The sequence below is a fragment of the Amblyomma americanum genome, chromosome 3 (genome assembly GCF_052857255.1).
Source record: "Amblyomma americanum isolate KBUSLIRL-KWMA chromosome 3, ASM5285725v1, whole genome shotgun sequence".
NCBI classification, from domain to species: Eukaryota; Metazoa; Arthropoda; class Arachnida; order Ixodida; family Ixodidae; genus Amblyomma; species Amblyomma americanum.
This window is the reverse complement of record NC_135499.1, coordinates 146,614,082-146,639,763: the sequence shown is the minus strand read 5'-3', so window position 1 is coordinate 146,639,763 and position 25,682 is coordinate 146,614,082. Positions and strand designations below refer to the sequence as shown.

The following is a 25,682-nucleotide window of genomic DNA, read 5'->3' as shown; positions in this document are numbered from 1 at the left end:
TAGGGCACTGTGGAATTACAATAGGTATGAAGTGGTAAGAGGGATCTGGAAAGGGGTGACGGTCCCTAGCCTGACCTTCGGTAATGCGGTCCTGTGTATGAGGCCAGATGTTCAAGCAAGGCTAGAAATTAAATAACGGGGAGTAGATACGTATAGGTTAGCTTTGGGAGCACATGGCAATACACCAAATCAGGGGGTACAGGGTGATATGGGATGGGCGTCTTTCGAGAGCAGAGAGGCTAGCAGTAAGATAGCATTTGAGGAACGATTGAGAAAAATGGAGGAAAAGCAGTGGGCTAGGAAAGTTTTCAGATACCTGTATATAAAGAATGTTGACACGAAATGGAGAAAGCGAACTAGAAAATTGACAAGCAAATATCTGGACAGCAGTAAGGGGGCAAATCAGCAATTATCGGTTAAGAAAAAGGTTAAAGAAACAGAGAGAGCTCTGTGGAAAACAAGGATGCTGACGAAATCGGCACTGGGAACATACCGGACCTTTAAACAGGAAATTGCCAAAGAAAATATCTATGATAATTGTAGGGGAAGCTCTTTGTTGTTTGAGGCCAGAACTCTGGAGTTTAGCGGGTACCACGAGATAGACACGCTGTGCATTGCGTGTGGAGAGGAGGAGGAAACGGCTGAACACTTGATACTTTTCTGCAAAGGGCTTCACCCTACAGTGGTAAACAGTGGGGCTGACTTACCCAAAGCATTGGAGTTTAGAGATAGTGAAGAGAAAGTAGATTTTAAGAGGGTAGAAGTAACCAAGCGAAGGTTATACGACTGGTGGCTAAAAGCAAGACAGGAGTAAAATTTCACAAGGCATGGCTAGGTGGCTTGAGCCACCGCCCGATTTAAAGGGTTCAGCCGTATTCATCCATCCACCCATCTAGCAGACGACACGCAGGCAGCACAGAATTTTCTTGTGACAGCTGTTGCAGCAAAAAGTATGCCTTCTGGTGCGGTTTTTTGTTATATTGTTTGTGTGTTGTGTTTAGTGTTACCGTTTGACAAGTGACGCGTCAATGACTGCAGTTTCTGGAGCTAGTAGCGAGCGAAAATGCGTTGCTGTCGCGTTCCGTTTTGCATGTCCACACAGCGAAACAAGAAGCCAGGCGTTACGTTCCATGAAATTCCTGCCGACTTAGAACTCCAGGAAAGATGGCTCAAGGTAATTCGAAGAAAAAACTAGCAACCAAGCACAACATCAAATTATTCTGTAGTTTGTAGCTTGCATTTCCAGCCAAGGAAATGCTACTGTAGACAGTTTGGCTGCCCACCAAGACAGGGGTGGACTCTTTTAACCGACGTCAGCGCACCTAAGAGTGTTACAGGGCCTCAAGAAGTTCGTTGATATCATGCTCAAAGACCGAACGCATCTTCAAAGGCCACTGGACACATGCTTGCTCTACACTGTGAATAAAATCGCGGGTTTGCCTGTTTTAACCTTTGAGAACAAGGATAGCGGCATATACATGCAAGAAGTTCATCAAACCGTTGCTAACAACCCATGCACTTGACATAACAGACAAGAACGCAGTTGCGAAGATGTACAACAAGAAACCGCTTTCCCGAAAATTCTTGAAACTGCAGTAAGAAACGAATTCCGCCGCCTTCATCGCACCGACGCATGTCATTTTTCCTTGTAAGTGCGCACGTGTCTGTGCCTTCAAGCGGTTTTTTTTTTGTAATATCCACACGTCGCTCGCCATTTCTGATACTCCCCTTGTTCCAGTTATTTCATCAACGCACGTGCTTGTCATTTGGAGAAATCTGGTCAGTCAGGCCTAGCTGCTGTGTTACTCCCAAAGTCACTGTGCACGTGTGCACAGGAACCTAGTGAGCTGTGTTTCTAGCGAAAAGAATAGAGAAGAGGGGCATGGACTTATTTGAAATTTGTCAACGTTATTCAAGGAGGTACCGTTCGGCGAAAGCTCGTAGGAAAAATGACCAGAAACTGCGCAACTAGGCTGCCCTCCAAGATCTGCTTCACCCGATCGAAACATCTCTTGCAATGCTCCGCAGCAAGATTGTAACAGACGCGCGCTTCGCAAAGTTCGAAGAACATTAGATATGAGGTTCTCGAAGGTATTGTGAGCGCTATCAAAATGCGGGAAGGGACGAACACACAGAACACCTTTCCGTATTTGACAGCGCTCACCAATACCTTCTTGAATGCATTTCCAACTGGCCCCAGTAGTAGCTCTGTTAATAATAATAATAATAATTGGTTTGGGGAAAACGAAATGGCGCATTATCTGTCTCATATATCGTTGGACACTTGAACCGCGCCGTAAGGGAAGTGATAAAGGAGGGAGTGAAAAAAGAAAGGAAGGAAGAGGTGCCGTAGTGGAGGGCTCCGGAATAATTTCGACCACCTGGGGATCTTCAACGTGCACTGACATCGCACAGCACACGGGCTGCTTAGCGCTTTGCCTCCATAAAAACGCAGCCGCCGCGGTCGGGTTCGAACCAGGGAACTCCGGATCAGTAGCCGAGCGCCCTAACCACTGATCCACCGCGGCGGGTCCAGTAGTAGTAGCTCTTTTGACTTTAGATATGAGGGATGTGCCCCTGCGGGCCAGCGACTTCTCAGACAAGTTACCGCGACGTCTCCGGCTTCCATCCATTGAGCGCCATATGCAGTCCTCCTTTGTCACGGGTCACCTGGCTACAGTTGAGAGCTCAGGTAATTCCGGGCTTCTTATTTGTCATTATTCTATTTCATGGACTATTTTCCCCTTTTGCTTGCCCGAAGTAGTTTTCTTGCCATTTGCAACAGTACAATATATACAACCATGCATCATGCCTGTAAATACTTATTTTGCGGTATTTCTAGCCACTTCAAGCCCTTACTGCAATACGGATGTTTCGAACATGTTCATTTTGTTGTAAACCGTCCAAACGTTACTGGTTATGCAGCAGACAAAAGGTCCTAACGGCATGATAGAACGGGGCTCACACGCTTTTAGATTTCGAAACCGAAACTGATTATCCTCTTTCAGTAATATGTGGAAGTCAGCTTAAACTTTTTAGGAATTTTGTGCACTTTGAAACACCCAGAAACATGTTTTTTGTCGTTAACGGACTAAAAGTTGTTGTTCAAAGCCCGAAAAAAGTATGAAACAGCAAGATCGGGCGCATAGAGTCTCCCAGCCATTGAAACCGAAATTGGATGGATGGATGGATGGATGGATGGATACGGCTGAACCCTTTACATCGGGCGGTGGCTCAAGCCACCTAGCCATGTCTTGTGAAATTTTACTCCTGTCTTGCTTTTAGCCACCAATCAGATAACCTTCGCTTGGTTACTTCTAACCTCATAAAATCCACTTTCCCTTCACTATCCCTAAACCCCAATGCCTTGGGTAAGTCAGCCCCGCTGCCTTCCACTGTAGGGTGAAGCCCTTTACAGAAAAGTATCAAGTGTTCAGCCGTTTCCTCCTCCTCTCCGCACGCAATGCACAAAGTGTCTATCCCCTGGTACCTGACTCTATACTTCTTAGGGTCATCTTGTAGCGCCGCTTAGCGGCCACTTTGCGCAATGTCGAGGCGATCTCGGCATGAGGAGGCATTGATTGCTTCCTCATACTGATACCTTCCTTCATGTACCCATAGGTCTAGTTAAACAATACTGCGCATGCGCAATGGCACAAATGAGTGACGTCATTTTGTACAGTTGGCAAGGTCGCGGAAAAAGGAGATGTGGTAATTTTGACTTGTTTATTCCTTAAGGTAGGCTTTGATTACGATTGAGAAAACGGTATTCAAAGCATACCGCAGCGCAGAAGTCCCCTCTAATCCCCTGAAGGAAATTTTCTATAGAATCACAGGCTGCCCGCTGCCGCATGCATGGCTCGTTGCAGTATCTCATTTTGTCCGCACTGTCTGCAGTTCTTGAGTCATCCAACGGGTGTTTTGGATGTAAACACAAAAATGTTCAGTTCGCGGTCTACTTCGTGTATGGGCGTGGATCACGGAAATTTTTAGCTGACTCGTCTCAGCTGCTTTTTCGGTTCGCCAATAAACTGTAAGGCAAGCTAGGTAAGGCTTCGTCGTCGTTCCGCCCGTTTAACGGCGTAGTGGTTGCAAGGTCGCGATGTTCAGTGCCGGGCCATCAAACTAGGCTACGTTGCATGTCAGTGTCCTCTCTTAACGCCTGCCAGTTGTTTTAAGAGCAGTAGCAGGTGTTTTCAAAGAGCGTGAGTGCGACGGGCCGGTCCCGCTAGGAGTGATCGACGTAGTAGGCACTTGCCGACACAACCAGTTTTCGCTCCTTGATTGCTTGCATGTACAGTACAGGCTAAGTGATCGTCTACTGCTGTTTCGCTTTATGTTTTATTTACCTCGACCTCACAGATCTTAGCGATATTCTATGCGTGTCGCGGCGCTATTGCGAATTCGTCGAAGTGCTCTTCTGCTTTAACAATAAGTGGGACTACAGATCGAGGGCGGAACGGGATCTTCTGACGTAGACGGCAAGGCGCAGGCGGCATTTCTCGATGAGCGCTCGAGGCCATATGGCTGCTGTATAAACACGTGTGTCAATCTTAGCGTGATGTTGCGCTCGAGTCGCCGAGTTTGTGCCGAATCCTACGTGATCAGCGACCGTTTTTCTTTCGCTACCTTTAGTGCTGTCTGACTTCGTGAACACAGTGGACGCCAAACCCCACCGACATGTCGTTTGGCAGTACACTGGGCATTCTCGACCTCTTTGAGAAGGAGGACCCCTTCCTGAAGGATGCCGGTGGCCTGTTCACCAGCGATCTGCCCGACTCCGGATTGTTGGTCAGTGGATGCAGCTCTCAATTCTTGTTCAGTAGTGGCAGTGTTGCTGCCGGCTTAGGCACACACGCCTTAGAAATACGTTACCGGCTGTTTCCTTCTTGCGCACGTGGCCGACATCCGTATCTTAGCTTCATTGGTACCGTGTGCGTGGCGCTTCACAAAGCCGATTGCTGCGCGTGTTTATGAGAGATTTAACAACAGACTGCAACATGATTGACAAGGCATGCATTGATTTAATATAACCAGCGTCCTGATTGTACACTGTTTGTGGAAGTGGCGCGAATGTAACATGTTTACACCGGTGGAAGATGCTGATGCAAAAGCTTCAGTGTAGAAGACAGTTAAGAAACATCGATTTGAATCTGCATGCTTCATGTTTTATAAAAACTGCATTTCAGTGTACTTGTATTATGAGACAGTCTAGCCCCCATAAGTATATATTGCAGCTTAATTTTTATTGCAAACCATATGCTGTTTTCTTCCCATCTTCCAAACTACAGCAGCAAATTCGTCATGATTTAGCAGTTGGCTGCATTTGAATGTTTGATTTTAATTCACAGCACTGAAGCTGCCATTTGCTTGCTGTTGTACAAACTGCATATGGACGTTTTGCGCCTTAAGTTCCTTTTTCCGCGTAACAGCTGAAAGGAATTGTTTTCGACTTAGACCATTTTAATTTGTGTGCAGTTTGAGTCCATTATCACTACTGAGTACAGTCTGTGTGTTGCACCTGTGTCGAGCTTGCTGCAAAAAAAAAAAAAAAAAACTGGCAGCGAAAACAGGCCGTCTGGAAAGGCAGAGGTAGGCTGATGGCTTTGAGCTAAGTCTAGAAAAAAAAAATCTTAATATAGGCTGTATTGCAATTGCATGTTAGTTTCTGGTTGCATTAGTGCAGCGGGCATGTTTAGCTCTGTCTGAAATCAACAATGATTCAAACACACCAACATACTAAATGCAAATACTAGAACCAGTAGAAACATGAAATATTAAAGCACTGCATGGTGAGTTTTTTGACAGCACTGCTTTATGAGCACTTAAATTCTAGAATATTTGCTTGCTATTGTGGAATGACCATAAAAATATTCTGGAGGCAAGTTGGGTATGTTTAACAGTTTGGAGTCATGCTTTTTATCTGTGGTTGTTTAGTGCATATACAGACAGCCTCGGGGAAAGCCAACGACATGCGACCACATGTTCCATTTAACAGTGGACCATACTGTACATAATTTCTTTGCTGTATTAGCACATTAAAACCAAAAATAAGTAATTGAGAGTGTTATGTGATATGTCTATTGACTTTGCTGTGGGTTCGGTGGTGGCACACAATGAACTCGAAGACGATTGGTAGACTCGTGGAATACCTGACAGTGGTTGAGCCAAATCTTCCTTCAGTCTGTCAAAATGCACGCATGCATACACAGAGGAGGGCCAATAATGATGGTGCGTACAGCAATACTATGGTAGATATAGGACAGAGAGGATGGAATTATTGACTGCACAAAAGGAAAAAGGGCCACGAAGAAAGCCTCAGTTCTCTGGCCAATGTTTTAACAAGAGGACTTGCCTTTGCCTTGTTTCAGATGAAGACAAGTCTTCTTGTTAAAACATTGGCTAACAGATTAAGGCTTCCCCTCTACCCCTTGGTCATTTTGTGCGTACATGTATGCTACGCTATAGCATAGGCAGTGCATAAAAACCCTGCATGAGTGTTTGTGCCATAGTAATGACATTTGAAACAGCGATATAGAACACAATGTCTGGACTTTCATAAAATGTTCTGTTCACTTTCTAAGCACCCCTTTATTTATTTTCACTGCTGGAGCAGGTTTCAGGCTGCTAGAAAAAACACGATGATGACAATTGTTCACCCTTTGCAGCCAGAGCTGGAGAGTGAGAGCATTGACTTCTGGACCAAGTATCTGACCACGGACTCTGTCCTGCCGTCACTGCATGATGACGTGCCTGACTCCGTGCCGGATCTTGTGTCAGCCATGCTGCCAGCGTCGCCGTCGCAAGAGCACAGCTACAGCCTGTCTCCCGACGGCAGCGTGGCCAGCCTCCTGTCACCTCGCACAGGTCCAGGCTCCGAGAGCTCGGAGCTCTCCTCAACACTGGATGGGCATCAGGTGTGCAAAAACCCGTTGCTGGACGGTGCTGCTACATGGAAATTTCAAGGTCCGCTGAAATGTTGAAGAGCTCTACTTAAAAGACAACTCTATGTTTCTTTGTGAAAATTTGGGTTGATAATCATATCAAATTCCTTATAGTCCCCTCTGTCCAATACAAAAAATTGGTTTTGAAAATAATGTGTACAAGTATTTTAAAACAGCAAAAAAAACATAGAACCCAAAACCAAAACTGTATTTCGACTAAACTACAACGTCATGATAGACCAACCTATGATGTCACGGATGCTGTCACAAAACCTATGGTGTGCATGTTGGTTGGCTAAACCGGTGATTGTAAGCGACAGTTTCGATCATCATTTGTCTGATGTGACCAAAAAAGAAAGCTGTGAATTTTGTACTTCAGCAAATGCACAGCGAATGTCAACAAGTGTGCAAACTGTGACACCACACACGCAAGATTTCCCTTGGAAATCGCCGATTTAGGCCACAAAGTAGGAAATTTCAAAATTAACTTGTGGTGCAGCAATATGCTGCCCGGCTGTTAAATTTGGCACAAAAGACCAGAAACTGTGAACATTCCGCGAATGTTTCAGTACATAATTCGTGTAAGTAGAAAAAAAAATGCAGAAGTTGCCCTTTAAAGGGACAGTGAAGAAAATCGATCTAATTTTAGTTTTTGGTAAAAATAGATTGTTTATAGTATGTTCATGTTTGTTTGCAAGCAAAATATACGTATATTTATTGCTTAAAAAATTGGATTTGAAATTGGAATGCTTCAGTGTATGAGTAACGGCTATGTGCTTGGTTGGTTTGTCTCTAATGTGTAGCTGTTGAATGGGGCAGTGCATAAAAACTCTGCATGAGTGCTTATTTCAATATTCATTTCAGGAGGAGGCAATGGACTTTGATGATCCATTGTACGTGGATGTTGTTGGGTTGGAAGAGTATGACAGCAGTTCGCATTCCCCGTCCTCAGTTGTAGAAGAGTGTGTGTCAACTTCATCGCCCTTAGATGATATTGGTGAGTTACTTTCTAAAGTGCTGGCTTTCCAGTTGTTGAAACCATATGCAAAACTTGGCATACATGAAAGCACCTAACCATAGTTGAACCTTGTTAAAATTAATGAAAATTTCAAGCGAAAGTGCGCTCATTATATACAATGTTTATAAATGAAAGCAGGCGCGCAAATTTACGTAAACAGATAAGCAGGTGAGGGCACTCGGGCATGGCGAACACAAAGCTGCAAATAAAGTGGTGTTCTTAAATCTGAAGCTTGTCAGAAACACGTTACACGTTAGTTTGAAATCTAGCATGGCAGAAGAAAAATGCTCTTTGTATAGCACAAAGAAAGATTGTGGCCAAGTGCACAAAATTCAGTTTATTTACAAAACGAGGCTAAAATCTGTTCGCTGGCACTTCAAGGAATTACATGAACTTTTCCGCGCAATCTATGCAAAACAGCTGCTGCTTGCTATGCAAAGGTCCACAACAGCAACCTCGTGAACTGACCACGGTAACAGAAGTAGAGATTGTTTACAAAGCGGGAGTGGCGAGGCACTGGCTGAATGAGCACGGCCACCGGCCCCACATCACCCACCTCCTTTGCTCCCATTGAAATAAAGCATATTGCTTTATTTCAATATTGCTTTTAAATCACCACATTTTATTCAATAACTCGCACTATCAATGTTTGTTATAACTAGGTTTTAGTGTATCTTTTTTAGTAAACCTTACCGGCTTGTTAAGCAGCCAGTCCTAGTGCTTCTGAAATTAATACTCTTTACATTGCAGTGTATGCATTACATTTTCATTTCGTTCTTTTCTCTCACAAGCAAAGTGACAGTCCCTCACTTTCTGTAATGCAGTTTCATTTTACGACAAAGGTCATTTTGTGCAGGTTTGCTTATTTTGCGTGTGCTGTGTTATGGTTTATCTTATGTAATATGTTAGGGCATTTCCTTGCTTTTGTTAGGCGTCTGGTTTCAGCTGTCCTGTCATCAGCGGTTGCACATGAGGATGAATTATTTCATATGTCCAACCTATCATTATGGCTGGCACTTCGAACTTCTCTTTCTCCTCTTGCAGCTGCTGATGTGATTGTTGCTACTACCGATGTGAAAGACTGTGAGCCTGTGGTGATTGTTGACGTAAGTAATTTATTCGTGCAGATCTTGGTCATTTAGTGATTTGTTATGAGAACCTAACGAAATCAATCGCTGAGAAATAGTTGTGGCTGTGCAGGTTTTTTTGGGTGACTGGTGTCATATTGCATGCCTATGCTCCTCTTTTCCTTCAGGACATTGTTCTGCCTGATGTCGTGGATGTTCCAGAGAGCCCAGAAGCCCCTCTGAGTCCATCTGCGATGTCATCGTGCAGTTCAACACACAGTTCCCCCAGTGCTGGAAGCAGAACAAATAAGGTTACTTACGCTTATTTCTGATCTTGGTCACATTCAGAAAATCCTCCTCCCCCCCTTTTTTTCTTTAGGGGGATAATCAGCCCATTGTAGAACATCAGTGTTTTGAGCATTTAAATAGACACAGAGGATGAATTCGAAGTCAGCCTGTATCAATAAATTGCCATGTTCTAACAACAAAGGTGCTACTTTCACTGAAAATGGAGCTGTTATAAGCTGGAAGGCACCAAAAAAATTAAATACAGGTGTTGTCATCACCGGCCGATTTCGCACATAAACTGCAATGTGTCAGCACAGTTTTTCTTTTTGCAGGGATTTCAGAGACTAAGCTACATCACCACTCACTTAAAAACGATAATCAAGTACTCCATTTCAGTGCAGACCTGAGCTTTGAATAATGTCGTGGGAAAATTTTAAATGCAATTTTCTCCCCAATAAATGCTTGATTTGCAACGAGACAAGCAGCATAGCTAGAAAGAGCCATAGAATCAGTTTTTGCAGCAAACAAATGTTTGGACGAAGCACAGACACCAAATTTTGGTTCTGTGTTCTTTCTTTGTAATGGCACACAAGACATTAGTAAATATAAATCGCCGCATAGAATTATTTTCGTGTTATTTTGGATTTGGCTTCAACAGTTGAACAGTGACTGCAATGTCAAAAGTGTCATTTAGGTTTAATAGGGTAGAACGTTGGGCCAGTTGGTGTAGCGACATAATTAAAAACTTTGTGCAGAATAACACAGGACGGGAGGGAGAAGCACGCACACACGTGTGCGCTCGTGTGTGTGTGTGTGTGTGTGCGTGTTTCTCCCTCCCGTCCTGTGTTATTCTGCGCAAAGTTTTTAATTATGTCATTTAGGTCATGCAATGCATGTGTAACATCTCTCTGTGCTCTATACATGTCGTGTGTGTTTCTTTGTTGTGTACCGTCTTCTTCGCGCAAGTACATACCTTTTCAAAAGATGAACCAACTCGCCCAAACAAGAGCATTACATGTGTAAACAGCAATACTTCAGCTGCTTCATTCATTGTAATTCTGGCTCTTGGGGCAGGCTGGCATAGTGGTTGTAGCGAATCGCAAAGAAAAAGCAGTGATTACATCACAGTCTTTAAAGCTTCCCATGACCTATACTAAACTTTGACGTCATAGCCACTGGTTGCTGACCCCAAAACTGAAATGACATGAGAGGGAAGATTTCATTATATTATTTACTATGTGCAGGGAGATTCTGCATAATGATCCATGTTTATTACCAACATCTTACACGCCATTCCAAGGAACAACACAGCCGACCATAAATTTGGTGTCTATGCTACTTTAATGCTGGGGTTCATGCTTGATCCTGGCCAGCTCTGTTTTGCGTAAAGTTTACTTTTTGAAGAAATTCTGTAGCGCTCCAAAAAATTCATGTCTTAAGCTCTTTGCTTGTAGTTTCTAGTAATTTCCTTGACACGAGCCACAGGCTACACATTCGCAGCTAGTGTGTTTCGTATATGTGCGCATCTTTGCACACTAAGTGCTTGTATAAAAGGATGCAGCACCTGAAATCTGCCCTTTAGTCCAGAATTTTCTCTCTTGCACTGCGTTTTAACTTTTGCTGTTTGCGTCCTTTGGCAATTTGACAATGCTGACCACAAATCAAGAAGTTCAAAAGCAAGCCCTGCCAGCCAGGCATGTGTGCTACCAGCTCTGTACAAAGTCTGGAGCATGCACTTATTCTGCCACTTGTCATTTGACACCTGGCTGCTCTGAGCTAGTCGGGTTGGTGTATTCGGTTTTCTTTTTGTCGCCACTTTCAGGGACGACATTTGGTTTTAACCAGCTTTGGGTGAACTAGCAAGTCACTATCCCTGAGTGCATTATTAAAAATGGCAGATTGCAGAATGTGGTCTAAATATGAGTGTATTAGAATTCAGGCTAATTTTCTTAGGCCCGGTGTTTTATCCTGCTTGTGTTGCGACAGAAATCGCAGCAACAAAAAAGAAGAGCTGTGCCATGAGTATGCACGTGCTCTCAGAGTTCCCCAGCTGTCCGCATGTTCTGCAACTGCGCACAATTGCTTGCGCACGCGACGACAATGTATTTCCTTGTTGTTCCAGAGGTCAGATGAAGTATTACACCTCACAGAAGAAGAAAAGCGACTTATGCATAAGGAAGGCATTGTCCTCCCGACAACAATGCCTCTCACAAAGGTGGGTCATGGCACGTGGCAGTGTATCCGTAGTGCGCAATTCCGGGCCGGACTGTGCAATGTTTTATTCATACAGCTGCTGAAATCTCGTGATCTCCTAGTGTTCCTGTTGCTCTTTTGTACTACTGTGCTTGTATTCACTTTACCAGGAATGAAACATTCTCAAGGTAGTGTTGGCATTCCAGCACACGTTTTTGTTCTTTTTGTGCTGATGCCATCTTTGACGCTAAGCTGAAGTGAGGCTACAATTGAACTCTTCTGCAGTGTAAAGGGCTCCAGCCGTTGTGTACGTGTGGCCATTTGCCTGAATTGTGCCAACAGTGGGAACCTTTCCATTCAGTTAGTGTGCTGCTACAAGAATGTGTTTATAAGCAAGATAGTGCACATACCGGTGCCACAAACCACACAGGCAAACCGACCACATGGAGCTGTACTGCATGATGCGTGCTTGTCCACTCTAAACAGATCCACCAGGCTGGTTTGGTTGCATCAGTTGTTCTTAGCATGCACCTGATAAAAAAATATAAGCATCTAGTTGCCCTAATTAAAACATTTGGGAGCGTACGTGATGTCCGCAACGCTAGTTGTGAAAGTGAACTTCCCCCATTTTTGTGCTGAGCGGCGGCACAGTCGCAGCATCTGCGATCACATGACCGCCCCATTAACATTGTCCTTGCCTCACGCCAAGTTCGTCTTCATCTTGTGGCAGCAATAAGATGCAGCCAAATGCCTTATACCTCTCATGAAAGCATCCTGAAATGATTGGATGCCTGGCATCTTGTGTGCCTACATAGTAGCAACCGCTGCAGTTGTGATAACGCCGCCAGCAGCGACGTGGCACATCCGTCATGTTGTGGGACATGGATGCAGTCGAGGAGGAGCGTCGTGCTCCGAGCACTGTTTTGTACAGGAGGTCACAGCCACAAACACGTGGCCATTGACCAGGATGTTGCCCGCTAACTTGCTTCATGGCAAGAATGCTCTGATACATGCCGACACATTTCTCATACCATAAAGCACACATTGTAACCTTCCTAAACAGAATTTTCACATACTCATGTAATTTTTCATATACTACTCATGCATCGCAGCAATTGCAAAAGCACAGGGTATACCAGCTAGCAGAGTTCTGCATTGCCACGGGTGTAATCGCCATTTAATTTTTTTCTTTGGTCCCTTTTAGCGTTCTTGTAGAAAAGTGGTACCATCAACTGTCCACAATTGCTGTATTGTTTGTGGGAATGAGCCGGGCTAATCGTTTAACTCAAAGCATTTGTTTTCACTTGTATTCTAGGCAGAAGAAAGGGAGCTCAAAAAAAAAATACGAAGAAAGATACGGAACAAGGTAAGTTACAAGAATGTTGATTTGAGGCTTTAGGCTGTATAAAGCCAGTGTAGTGCCTTTGGATGCTCTGTGTTTATCAATAAGTACAAATTTTTGCTCAGGGGCCGCCGCAGTGGCTCAGTGTTTATGGCGCTCGGCTGCTGACTCGAAAGACGCGGGTTCAATCCTGGCTGTGGCGGTCGAATTTCTATGGAGGCGAAATTCTTGAGGCCCGTGTGCTGTGCGTTGTCAGTGCACGTTAAAGAACCCCAGATGGTTGAAATTTCCAGAGCCCGTCACTACGGCGTCCCTTATAGCCCCAGTTGCTTTGGGATGTTAAACCCTCATAAACCATAAGCCATAAATTTTGCTCAGTAAAAAGAACTTTACTTGATAATTAGCACTCTAGCAGTCTGAATTACAGTTGTTGTTAATTTTACTGTGTATTTCATGCTGCAGCCTCTACTGGATTAGAAACAAGCAGTCAGCAGCTTTCAACACTTTAAAGTAAATAGTCGAGTCACCTAATTCATAATCACTAATTCATTTGATGTTCATGAAGGCACCTGCATTTTAGGACTGCTTAAAATGCATTGGTGGCAGTTCAAAAGGCAGACTAGACTATTGAAACCCCATAAGCTTTCACAGAAAGTGGAGCTTGGTAGCTGTAGGATGCGTTTGCAATGGTACAGCTAGAAGTGTAACACGCAGACAGGCTCCATTACCTCTTGAGCAGGATAACTGTCATATTTTAAAATGCACACAAATGTGGCCACACCAGATGAGAATCCCCAAAAAATACAATATTCCATTTTTAGGTTCTATTTTACGGGTGCATATTATAGTAGGGCCTCTCTGCTTTTATCAAAATGTCATGTGTAACGAAGCTCTTTGCCATCCTGAGCAGTACATTATAATGGGGCTGTATTGTAGTCTCAGTAACATTAGTACACGCCAGGCACTTTCATTACTTTTTAAGTAATTGGCCACAGCTTGGCGCTTTCTGAGCTTCACTGTAACACTGGGATGATGATGTCCGCAGCAATCGGCTCAAGACAGTCGGAAGAGAAAAAAAGAATACGTGGATGGATTAGAGAGCAGGTGAGTGGAGCCCATATTGCTGCTTCGTATTTATACTGAAGCATAAATCTGCATGTTCACCATTATCAAGGCTAAACTGTGCTCTCCTGTTGTAGGTGGGGGTTGAATCACAAATCCTATTTGTGTTATTCTTGTGTCATTCACTTGCCTGTTTGTCTTTATTTCACAGGGTAAAACTCTGCACTGCACAGAATGCCCAGCTTCAGAAAAAAGTAGAGCTGCTCGAAAAACAAAATAAGTGAGTAAATTTTTCGGCTCCCACAAATCTGCGAAATTCATATGGAGTTGGGGCAGTGTATTTCAGTTTGTACAAAAGTTTGTACAAAAATTGGGAATGAACCATTGGATTGCATGCGGCACAACCGTACTGCTTGGCTGTTGGTGTATCAGATGTGTATTGCGGCTTGAGCACTTGCACCTTGCAGCGCCTTTTATGAGCATCTGTGCAAAATGACATTTGTACATAGCTATTTCAAACCAAAGTGAAGAATGGCTGCACCACCACCAAGAAATGATAACATACCAGAGAGTAATGTTTAACCATTAGACTGACACTGTAAAGTTTGGCTGAGCCTCTCATGGCCAAATGTGGGCACGGTTTTTATGTCCAAAAATGCTGAAATCCAGCTTGGATATTTCTAAATATGTTGTCCGTATTAAAAGGACCGAACACTGATAAAAACATGTCATGAGACTATGGTAGAAATGAAAAGATCAAGCTTCAAACTGTAAGAATTGAGTGCTGCAATATCAAAGAAACGAGGATTTTTAATTTTAATTTGTCATTGAAAATCTTATAAAAATCCATATTGAGGCGAAACTTGCTGTAGTCCACCACGTGACCACATCTCGGTAAAATATTGCTTATTTATTGAAAGTGCTCAGTATTTTTTTCTTTCAAGAGTGTTCGTCATATTTTATTGCAGTTTACACTCGCTCCAGTGCGCCATTCAATGAAAAAAGCAACGCTGCCTTTGCATCGTCAACCATGTGCTTTTAGCTTTTGTAACTAGATGGTGCCACAGTGTTTTCAATTTCTTGGATGGAGCGGCAACCACGGTCTACTAAATGTTTCATCGACATTGCATAACTCACTGTGCTGCAACAGCTTTGGGCATGAAAACTGAAATGCAGGCTATTTCATATACTAAAAATGTCTTATTACTCTCTGGCGCGTGAGATTTGTATTAGTTTTTGTTACAGCACTTTTGCCGACGTGCAATTGCAGCCATGTTTGCTGATCATGGTTTCATGCATTGATTTGAAAATTCTTGGTAAAAATTTCCTGCAGCATTTCCAATAAAATCATTGTGGAACACAGCACCTTAGAGAGCAAGCTTTCCGTTGTGCGGAAAAAAGTTAGGTCCTTAAAATTAACTGTTCTGTCCCTTTAAACAGCTAAACTATTTCTTGAGGATCCCGTGTGAAACTCTTCACTGCTGCTGCTGCTGCCTTTGGTATTCATGTATGGAAATCACCTTTAACATGGCTGTGGTGGCTATTTGACCTTTGAATAACTCTTTGTGCAGCGCTGCATTTGCACTCCTGAAGTGCATTATGAAGAGACATTTGGCGGAGGGAAGAAGAGAAAAAAAAAAAGAGGGAGAAAACATTACTTGAATGGTCAAAAATGAGGCAGTCAAAGTGGAGAAATGTGAAGTTGTGGCATTTATTTTCTGCATGTGCTTGTGGACTCAAAGTGCTGTGCCATAGTACTTGCAGCTAGATGTTTGTAGCTTCCACATGCATTACAATCATGAAGATTCATTCAAGGTGCATGGAGTTTCCACTTGAAGGTCACATTATAGTATCTTTATATGTGAATTAACGCTTCTCAACTGTGCTTAACATGGTATTATGCAATGCAGAATGTATAGTCAACAGGAACAGTGTAGTACTTACAGTTTCAACAATGTATTTGGCTGTCTGCACATGTTAGCATTGCACACCTGATTGTTCCTAGTTCTATTCCTGTGGAACCTGTGGACATAAGGCCCTAGATTTGCACAGTGCAAGTGACTTTATTGCTACGTTTCAGCTCCCTGCTTCTTCACCTCAAGCGACTGCAGGCAGTAGTTGCAAATTCTTCCGGTCGCAGTGCACAGACAAGCACCTGTGTCATGGTGAGTAAATGTCCTCGAGTGCCTTCTCTCAGAGTCTGAGCGTAGAGCATGCAGTGTCAAAGCAGTCACGTAGGTTGTCAGAGGAGGAATTTTCTGTTAGAGCGAGCAAGCCTCTTGACCACTGCTGCACCAAGCCACGAAGAGTTCTGCACGGCATTTAATTTTGTGCCTACGTTTAGAAAGTTGGACAGAAATAGTACTCAACAGACACTTCATTGTGGTGTATGTATTTGTGTCACTCTTGTACTACTGTAGAGGCCTTCTCAGTGGTATTAGTCATAATCGGACTGATGATTTAAGGAGTTCTTCGCAGATGATTTGTTTTTGAATCTGCGTAGTGTCAAGAGACAGAGCTTATTAAGGTTGATGTTATCCACTGTTAGACGTCACAAAACATACCTAATACTTGTGCTATGCTAAACATGTTAACGACATCATGGCGTTATTGTTTGCTCACTATCCATACACAGTTTTTAATGACTTGCCGAGTATGTGATGAGTGATGCTGAAGTACTGCAATGCGGCTTTGTGAATCTGAAATTCATGTTCACTTTCTTTCTCGTGCAGGTGTTGCTGCTCTCCTTTGCCCTGCTCCTGTTCCCCAACCTGCGAACAAACTCTGGGGACAATATTGATCTCATACTGAAGTCTGCCTCTGAAAAGCTGGCCCCTATATCAGGTAACTTTGGTTTTCTTCTTGCTTGCATCCCACAAGCACAGTATACTATGACCATGCTTTTATTTTTAGCACATGATTGCATTCATCTAGTGTATGTGCTGTTTTCGGCATTCTTAGTTCTTTATGGTTGACCTAGGCTAGCTCACAATAGACGGTACCCATGTCTTTATAAGTGTATGTAGAATATGTGGTCACGCAATTAGGATGATATGCGTGGAAAAACTAAATCAACAAGATAGTCCTGATAAAGGACAGGGACTTCTATGGAAGCTCCTGTGAGACCAGTAACAACACTTTCGAATTTGTGCTAAGCAGCAGCGTCATGATGCTAGGCAGAGCAGGCTATGAAATTAGGAGAGGAACAAGCATTACTGCAAGGAGTCTTGTCCTGTATTTCCAGATATGAGAGGGTTTTTCTTGTTTTTTTTTCTTTTGTTTCACGCTTCATTCTTCAGCGTTTTGTCAGAGGCACATGTCAGAGCGCACTGCAGTGCACTCCTGCCAGAGTCAAGAACACTGCATATTTCTGGAATTAGACTGTGCCCTTGTTTGTATCAAAAGCTCTCCTTGTTTCCAGACATTCTTTCTCGCTGCTCCGGAATCGCTGTTTAGGCCAAGTGAAATTTTGATAAAGGACGGATTCTAGCCCTTCCACTCGTTTTTTTTTATTGCTTTTTTACGTTAGTCATATTAGTACAGTTCGACCCGCATATATCGAACCCGCAAAAAGGACCTACGAGTTCGATATAACGTGCAATACGATATAAAAGTAGCAGTAAATCTAACAACACACAAGCTTATTGAGTTGGAAAAACATGTCTATAATAGCCACTTACTACACGCAGATTACAGAGTGAAATAATCGTGGATTTTTTGTGTTTCTTCATCTTCATTGCCTCGGAGAGAACACATATTTCAGTTTTGTTGGTGGACTCCATAGAGCTGAGACTGCAGACTTCTATCGATGCGCAGTAGTGACGAACCATGCTGAGCGCACAAAGCGCATTGAAGCACGTGGGCACAGGTTCTCTCAAGTCCTCGTCACAACTTGCCTTAGTGGTGTCCTAGTTATCCGCCACGGCTTCATCAAGCTCACTCGACTAAGAAGTTGCTCAGTCTTCTGGAAAGCAGAGACTAGAATGTCAGAAGCAGTTCTCTGTGGTTTTGTTTTTGATATCATTCCACAACCCACTCAGCATAGACATTGCACTTAAGAGGTCGATTTTTAGGTCTCTTCCAGCCTTCAGGTTCTGTAGGAGCTGTTCAATCAGATGTTTCCTTCACCGCGCTGATTATCCCCTGGTCCAGGGGTTGAATCACCAATATTGCTTTTGTCAGCAGGAAGCGAAGTGCAATATACCACCGTATTTACTCGCGTAATCCTCACACTTTTTTTCCCTGAAAATCAACGCGAAGTTTGGGGGTGCGATAATTATGCGGGGAAAATTTTCAAGCAAATGTTTCGGAGTGTTAAATGCAAAGATGAATGGGTGCAAGATCAGGATTGTCAGGTCCGCAATTGTAAATATAACGAAAACATTACTTTCAAGCGTAACTTACCTTCGTTATGAAAGTACAGGGTGAACGTAAGCTCAAGCTGCTAAAGCACTTTATTTGCCGCGCGCAACCTCCCCGTCACTACTCGCGTTGCGTACGTCCTGCAGGCAATTCTACTCTTCATTAGAGTCAGTGTCGACACTGGAATCGATGGTTTCTTCATTTTCCGATGCTTCTTCGTCGTCCCACACCAGGTGGTCCTCGGTCGCATCCAGGGCGTTCGAAATTCCTGTTTTCTTGAAGCTTCTGGCCACCATGTTTACATCAATCATCCCCCATGCCTCTGATACCGAGCTGCACAGCAGCTCCACGGACGGTCTTTTGATCTTGCAGCCCGGTGTCAGAGCATGTTGACCTTCGGCCATCCATTCTGCGTACAGCCTCCGGACGTTATCTTTAAATGGCTTGTTCAAAGATATGTCAAGAGGCTGTAGCATTGATGTGAGGCCGCCGGGTATAACAGCCAGGTCCGTGCACAGTTCCTTGAACTTCGACCGAACCGACTCTTGAAGATGGCCCCGAAAGCTATCAAGCACGAGGAGCGACGGAAAAAAAAGCGCTCCCGGTCGCCGCCCCCTCACAGTCTTCACCCAGTCCACCATAAGGTCCGCGGTCATCCACCCCTTTTCTTGGACGCGCACGTGTATACCAGGGGGGAACTTTCCTTTCGGGAGGGTCTTCCGCTTGAAAATGACATACGGTGGGAGCTTCCGCCCGTCCGCTGTCACGCCTAGCATGACCGTGCACCTCTGTTTTTCGGCACCTGTAGTCCTGACGTGCACAGTCCGAGCGCCTGTCTGTTCGACTGTCATGCTGCTGGGCATATCGAAATTCAGCGGAGTTTGGTCCGCGTTCCCTATCTGGGAGAGCAAGAAGTTTTTCTCCTGCCGGATCCTGATAACGAATCGATGGAAGTCCACTATTTTCTCTTCATAGGCTGCGGGCAGGCGCTGGCAAAGCGTCGTTCGCCTCCTGAGTGAGAGTCCGCATAAATCCGCATTGCGCCGCATAAATCGTGTGGCCCACCCGTTACTAGTGCGGAAGTCTTGCACTGGGATGGCCTCCTTTCTTGCTATTATGAGCGCCTGGTTCCGTATCAAATCAATCGACACAGCGCACCCATCCGCTCGTCGAGCCTTGATATGTTCCAGTAAAGAGGATTCGACGGCATGAAATTTCCCAGTCTTCGGTCCACGGAAGGCCCGGTGCGTCTTACCAGTCGTCTTGAGTTCGTCGTGCTGCCGTCTCCAATATCGGACGCAAAACTCGTTGACCGCCGAAGTGTCTGCTGGCGGCGCGGTTGCCATGTTCCAACGCATACTCAATAGCTTTTAGCTTAAAAGCAGCTGTGTAGCTTGCGTAGTGTCCCATGGCGAAGCGGCACAAAGAGCACGGTGCAACACGCAAACAAGGCAAACGAGGTCTACGAGACACCGGAGAGCTGGAGACACCTTCGCAAAATGGCGTAGCGGTGGTGAGTGGATGAGCGGTAGCGGCGGTGGCAGCGGATGATAGCACAGTACCGCCGCCTAGTAGCACGCACGCCCAACCATGGCAGTTAGTTGTGGCCGCAGTCAATAGATGGCGATCGCTACGACAAGCAGATGGCTCGCGGCAGTAATTTTGGGGGTGCGATGATTATGCAGGGAAAAAAAAATTTTCCAATTTTTGATAGCCAATGTGGGGGGTGCGAGCATTATGCGAGTAAATACGGTAGCTGGAACACTGCGCTGCAGCGGTGGGCACACTGTTGTCTACGATGAGGCAGACGTTGCAATCTTGGCTCACCAAGTTGTCGTTCCAAGATTTCAGCCACTTGCCAAAAAGTTTGCAGGTCATCCATGCTCTTTGATTAGACTTGTAGGTCACTGGAACCTAGGTGCGTTCTGCAGGCGTCTCAGAGACTTTCCTTTTCCTCCAGATCTCTTCACCGCTTTAGACTGAACATCAGCCTTGTTCTTCAAAATGGTGCTCAGCGTGCTTCTCGGAATCTTGTACGCTGCAGCGATTTCGGATTTCTTCTCACCTCGTTCAACTCGCTTGATATAATATCCAGTTTCATAAAACAGGAGAGGCTGTGCCGTTTCGCGGCTGCCATCGCACGCTCATCATCATCAGCCCGACTACACCTACTGCAGGGCAAAAGCCTCTCCCATGTGTCTTCAATTACCGTATTTACACAATTGTAAGTCGATCTGTTTTACAAAATTCGAAGTGGGGGGTCGACTTAAAATCGAAACCAAAGCATCGCACCATAAATGAAGGCGAGACAAACGACGTATCAGGCATACTACAGCGTGGTTGCATTTTTGCTGCGCGGCTCTGTTGCATCGCTCTTGGTGCTGGCCTTGAGCAGCTGCTATGTCAGTGCGCAGAACTGGCATACCCACCCCGCTCAAGGGCGGCCGATGGTTGCTGTCGATGAGCAGCAAATCTTCACCAGCCCACTGCCCACACGTGGCCGCAGATTGCATCTGCTGATGCAGCGGTGACCCGATAACGCATTCGCTTTATACTCTTTCCTTTTACTTTCAACCGCGCACACGGCGCTCAAAGGAGTGTTGGTAGTTGATGAAAGGGCCGCTGTTTTAATCGCGCGGCGGCACCACCACTCGGAACTGCAGCGGTGTCGGGGAGTGTCAGTAGCCGACAGAAGAGCCGACGCTGCTCACGCATAGTTTCTCTTTGGCTCTGACACATTTGACTACTGCTGGCCGCGTTTCACAAGTTTTTAATGTAGTGCTCGTCATTCGGCATTTGTGCTCCCAGTCCGGTAAGTGACCGGTGCTCGTTCATCGCTACATCCAAGATGGCTGTCGTTCTTTGCGCTGAAGAAACGAACTGCGCGCCGGGCCGCAAGTTTGACGTTCACAACAGGTGATGAGGGTGTGGCAGCTGCAGGGAGGCAAAATTTTTAAGCTGTTTCCCCGCGATGTCGTGATGTGGCTGTTTGCGAAGTGCGGGATTTAGCTGCATGGCAATGTTAGAACGACGAGCTGTGGGACCGCAGCAGCGATCATGATGGCAGTGCTAGTGAGGACGATGGTGCAAGTGTGACGAGTAGTCCAGTGACTAATACATTTTCGTTTTGGAATGTGCTCACGGGCGCTCCCGCACGGCAGCCGATAGCAGCTAATGATAAGCAGAGACCACAGGATAGTGCTATCGCGTTCTTTATTGAAGGTCTTTATTGAAGGTCAAGTTTAAACGACCTCCAAGTTTTTTTTTCTTTCAGAAATGTGATGTAGGGTGTCGACTTACATTCGAGGTGACTTATAATCTTGTAAATACGGTAACCCTGTCCTTTGCCAGCTGCTGCCACCGAATCTCATCCATTCACCTAACTTTCTGCCGCCCCTGCTACGCGCAAAAAACCATACGAAATTGCCAATGGCAGCATGATGCACCTTACATGCGAACTGTGTGACGACGCGGACACAAATGGTGCAGTGCGCTTCAAATGTATATTCTGGTTGGCTGGTTTTGTGCCTGCCGCCTACGTCATGGCAAATCCGCGTCATCATTGGTCAGTGTGCGCTACTAGCACCATAGCACCAATAGCACCCGCGTGTTCATGCGGGGAAGCTAGCCTCCGGAGATGTGTGGAGGGAAAGCCAACTTCTTGAGTCACCGGTGTTGCCCGAAGTGCAATCAATCGGATGTGGTGGCTAATTTTTGTATGATATAGCCGTACATTTTCCTATTTATTTAGGGGGGTTTAACGTCCCAAAGCGACTCAGTCAGAGGGACGCTGTAGTACAGGCCTCAGGAAATTTCGACCACCTGGGGTTCTTTAACATGCTCTGACATCGCACAGTACACGGGCCTCTAGAATTTCGTCTGGGTAAATACCATTACTCTCAGCAAGGTGCTTTATATATGGCCATTTATGACAACAGCTTGGTTATCTGTTTATGCTGGCTTCATGCAGGTACATCCACTGAACGTCTAAACTGAAGTGCTTCATTGTGGTTACCCATAAGTGGTAAACAGAATAAAAAATACCACTTCTCTTAATACCTAAGCATTGTCTGCACAGACAATAAATACAGCACATGCAATGATAGGGCCTGTGACAATGCCCTTGGAACATGCTTTCATTTTTTGGTGAGGTATTGAAAAATCTTGTTAAATGCTGCAGACACTTACGTAGCACGTACTCACGTCTTGAAAAATTATTGGTGATCATTCCGCAATGGAACATCAGATGATTGCAAGTTTTTAAAGTGTAGGATTTAACGTCCCAAAGCAATGCATGGGTTATGAGGACACGATTTAGACTACCTGGGTTTCTTAACATGTGCTGACATCGCACGGCACACGGGCACCTTTTGTGTCTCACCTCCCTCACAACATGGCCACCGTGGCGAGGATTAAACCCAGGTCATCCGGCTCGGTAGCCATGTGCCCTAATTACTGAGCCACCACGTCAGGGTACTTGAAATTTTTTAATTCTGGCAAGTGTGGCGAGCGTATTGCAGGCTAGCAGAGCGGCGAAGGTAGATTCACGAAAGCTTCTTGGCATCTGTGGTGGCCTTTCTATTTCTAGTCTTTGTTCACTAATCTGATGAAATGCTTTGATGTCGAGAATTTGCATTGTGAGCACTGAGCATTGAGACACTCGTGCTTTCACTCCCGTTTCGTGCTTGCCACTGTGAACCTAGCGGCCGCGTGCGCACTGGTGGGCGCGTTACAAATGCTTTGCCTAAGGGCGCGTGCTCTCTTGCCGCGCGGTGATAACCGGGCCTTCGGGTCGGATGCCGCAGCGAGCTCGAACGATGCACGGGCAGCTCTCTGAAGCAAGAATTTTCGTTCATGTTGCCTTTTTAGAAACTTGTCGCTGCGCTGCTTCAGGCCTTTGAAAGAGTGTGTATCAACCACCTCTCTAAACACCTGCGCAGGGCGTTCTCGATCGCTACTGTACGCGGCAGAGCCAAGCAGCTTCCACCAGGAGTACACTGACGCCGCCAAGGCTGCAGCCCAGTACATTGAGGAGGAAATTGACACCTCTGATGATGAGGGCGTGCCGGCATCGCCCTCACAGGCGGCGTCCAAGTGGGCGCCCCCGTCCGCCAAGGGTCTAGGCTGGGGCTTAGACCTCAGCTTCAGCCTTGCTGGCGGCAAGCGCCGCTGGGAGGCTGCCGGGTCCGAGGACACAGCCCGGCCACTGGGTGCTACGACTGTCCCACCGGACAAGAAGGCTCGGCTCGGAAACTACAGCGCACTATCGCCTCACAACAGTAGCCTGCACTCACAACACCACCCATTAGTGATTCAGATGCAGCAGCAGGCCTGACGAGGCTTAGAATCTGCACACGCACACCTTCTCTTTTCTAGCTCTTTGCTTCGCTGTGTTCTTTGTCTCGCACTCATTCTACTTTTTCCTTTTTTTTTTCTCAGCAGTTGTAGGGCAGGAGACTGCCTAATGTTTTCACCTGCTTGGCTCCTCTTGCTCCATTCTTTCTCCACCTTTTCAGGACTCATTTTTCCAGCTTTCTCGCCTCACATATGGGAATGGTGCAAGTAAAAGCGTGGCTGTTCAGGGGCTGCTTGGCAGCTTAGGGCCATTCACGAGGCCAGCATGCCATTGTAGTGCAGGCTTGTTAAGTGTTGAAAGCTGTGCCTGGTGCGATGCGTACGGAAGCATCTCTAGTTTTCTCTCTTATTTCTTCATATTTCTTATTCTAGGACGGATGTTTGGTTATCAAGGCCATCCTTGTGCTCTGTTCAGTGTATTTGTAACTCGCTCGTTTTTTGTTTTGTTTTTTTCCTACTGGCGTACATGTTACGTCAAATTATTCATGTACACATGACACACATATTGGCAGTGCAGACATCAGCTTGCATTGCAAATGCAGTGTCTGGCTGCTTTAAAGATATGGGCGAGAACTGAGAAAAGACAGCGACACCTGTCTCTAAAAGTGTCTGGCATAGTTGTCATATTCTGGCAGATGGAACTTGTGTGTTTCTATAATTGATGTTCTGGCAGACAAGACATTGTTGAATGCCTCTTAATGCATTGTTCGAGATTGCGGCGTCAGCTCCACTGTGCTTCTTCATCATGCACTGCATGCTATCTTTTTGCAGCGTCTGCTAGAATCCAAAGAGCCCCCTCCACACCCTCCCTGCTTTTTGTCCCCCTTGGGTCATATTTGAAACCATTCTTCCTATTCCCACAAGCACCTTCCCCATTTGTGGACCATGAATTTTTTTTCTTTTTTAAGAAGCGGTAGCACGTATTGTCGCTGTAATGCAGAGCTGTCTCTGCACTGGCTTTTTTTTTTATATAACCATTCTGCAGATGGCTGTGTTTTTGCATCACCTGCAATATATCTACAAGTAACATATATATTTTTTGCAACATGTATGTTATAGTGTTGAATGTATATGATGATGGGTGCTTGGCTAACCTCTCTATACATGTCCTCTTCTACCCGGTGTGTGTGATGGTCCCTCTCAACATTTCTCTTCTTTTTTTTTTTCTTTCCACTTTCCTATCCTTCGAGTGCATGTTGACTTGATTATCATTGGCATGAATGATTCAAAGAGATACATAGGCACCAGATATTGGCATCGCATAGGTGTTCGAAATAAAAACAACTGTGAAATTATGGTTTTGCGTGTGTATTCTTGTATATGGAGCCAGGGGCCTCAAGACCAAACACATTTTATGTACTCTTATAGCTTTCAACAAGTGTCTGGCTGTGACAGACCCTGATGTGTACATTTTAATGTGCTGCCATCGGCCAATTAAACACAAAAAAAAAGGTGCTTGCTACTTTTACGAGACACAAAAGCAGGAAGATAAAAGGCATGGGAGCCACATCATTACTTCTGCCCATCAGCCAAAATATATATATATATATTTTTGTGATTTCACTTTTGCTACTCGATTCATGCTTCATTTATTTCAATACATTCCAGGTTAAATCGCAGGGAATTAAAATGTCTGATGGAGTTACTTTTTCTTCTGGTTACATTTCCGGATAACACAACTTCCCAGCTACTACAGTCAATATTTCAACAAATTCTGGCCATATAATGTTTATTCAAACCTGGGGGTGCATGACATGAAGAGCTGTAATGCACCTGCAGGCGCACGCAGTGGTGGCTCCTCTGCAGTGCAGAAACAAAGCTCTCTAAAATGGCTGTTTCAACGGGAACGTGACACCAGAAGAAAGGCAGCTGCTATTTCACAGCGCCTAAGCATTTTTAATAGCATTAAGGGAGCCAAGCATCTGAGAACTACCAATAACGTGCTTGCATATGAGCAGGCTGGATCTGGGGAACGCACGAGCAATAATGCCGAGACAGTCGGCTGCCACAGTCGCTTCCTGGCAGTGCATGAGTGCGAAGAGGTGAAGCAT

The 25,682-nt window shown here is 45.1% G+C and overlaps 1 protein-coding gene across 4 annotated transcripts; it reads left to right on the top strand.

Annotated features, from left to right (window-relative positions):
* Positions 1-3,594: 3,594 nt before the first annotated feature.
* Positions 3,595-24,926, top strand: LOC144125113 (uncharacterized). 4 transcript variants are annotated; one of them, XM_077658209.1, is made up of 13 exons: positions 3,595-3,711; positions 4,636-4,791; positions 6,669-6,917; positions 7,809-7,941; positions 9,007-9,068; positions 9,218-9,340; positions 11,440-11,532; positions 12,826-12,876; positions 13,898-13,956; positions 14,126-14,194; positions 15,995-16,079; positions 16,647-16,758; positions 23,217-24,926. In XM_077658209.1, exons 2-13 carry the CDS (start codon positions 4,681-4,683, stop codon positions 23,609-23,611), a joined length of 1,542 nt encoding a protein of 513 aa, XP_077514335.1. In that variant the 5' UTR covers positions 3,595-3,711; positions 4,636-4,680; the 3' UTR covers positions 23,612-24,926. The 4 variants fall into 4 exon arrangements, with proteins under 4 accessions (XP_077514335.1, XP_077514336.1, XP_077514334.1 ...); XM_077658210.1 differs by having other exon boundaries at positions 3,663-3,738; XM_077658208.1 differs by lacking the exon at positions 3,595-3,711 and adding an exon at positions 3,766-4,047.
* The last annotated feature ends 756 nt before the right edge of the window (positions 24,927-25,682 follow it).

Bases quoted from the DNA above. Each gene is read 5' to 3' on its own strand.
- LOC144125113 (XM_077658209.1), top strand. From the start codon at position 4,681: ATGTCGTTTGGCAGTACACTGGGCATTCTCGACCTCTTTGAGAAGGAG. The intron at 12,877-13,897 runs GTAAGTTACAAG...TGATGTCCGCAG, and splicing joins GAAGAAAGATACGGAACAAG to CAATCGGCTCAAGACAGTCG. The intron at 16,759-23,216 runs GTAACTTTGGTT...ACACCTGCGCAG, and splicing joins AAAGCTGGCCCCTATATCAG to GGCGTTCTCGATCGCTACTG.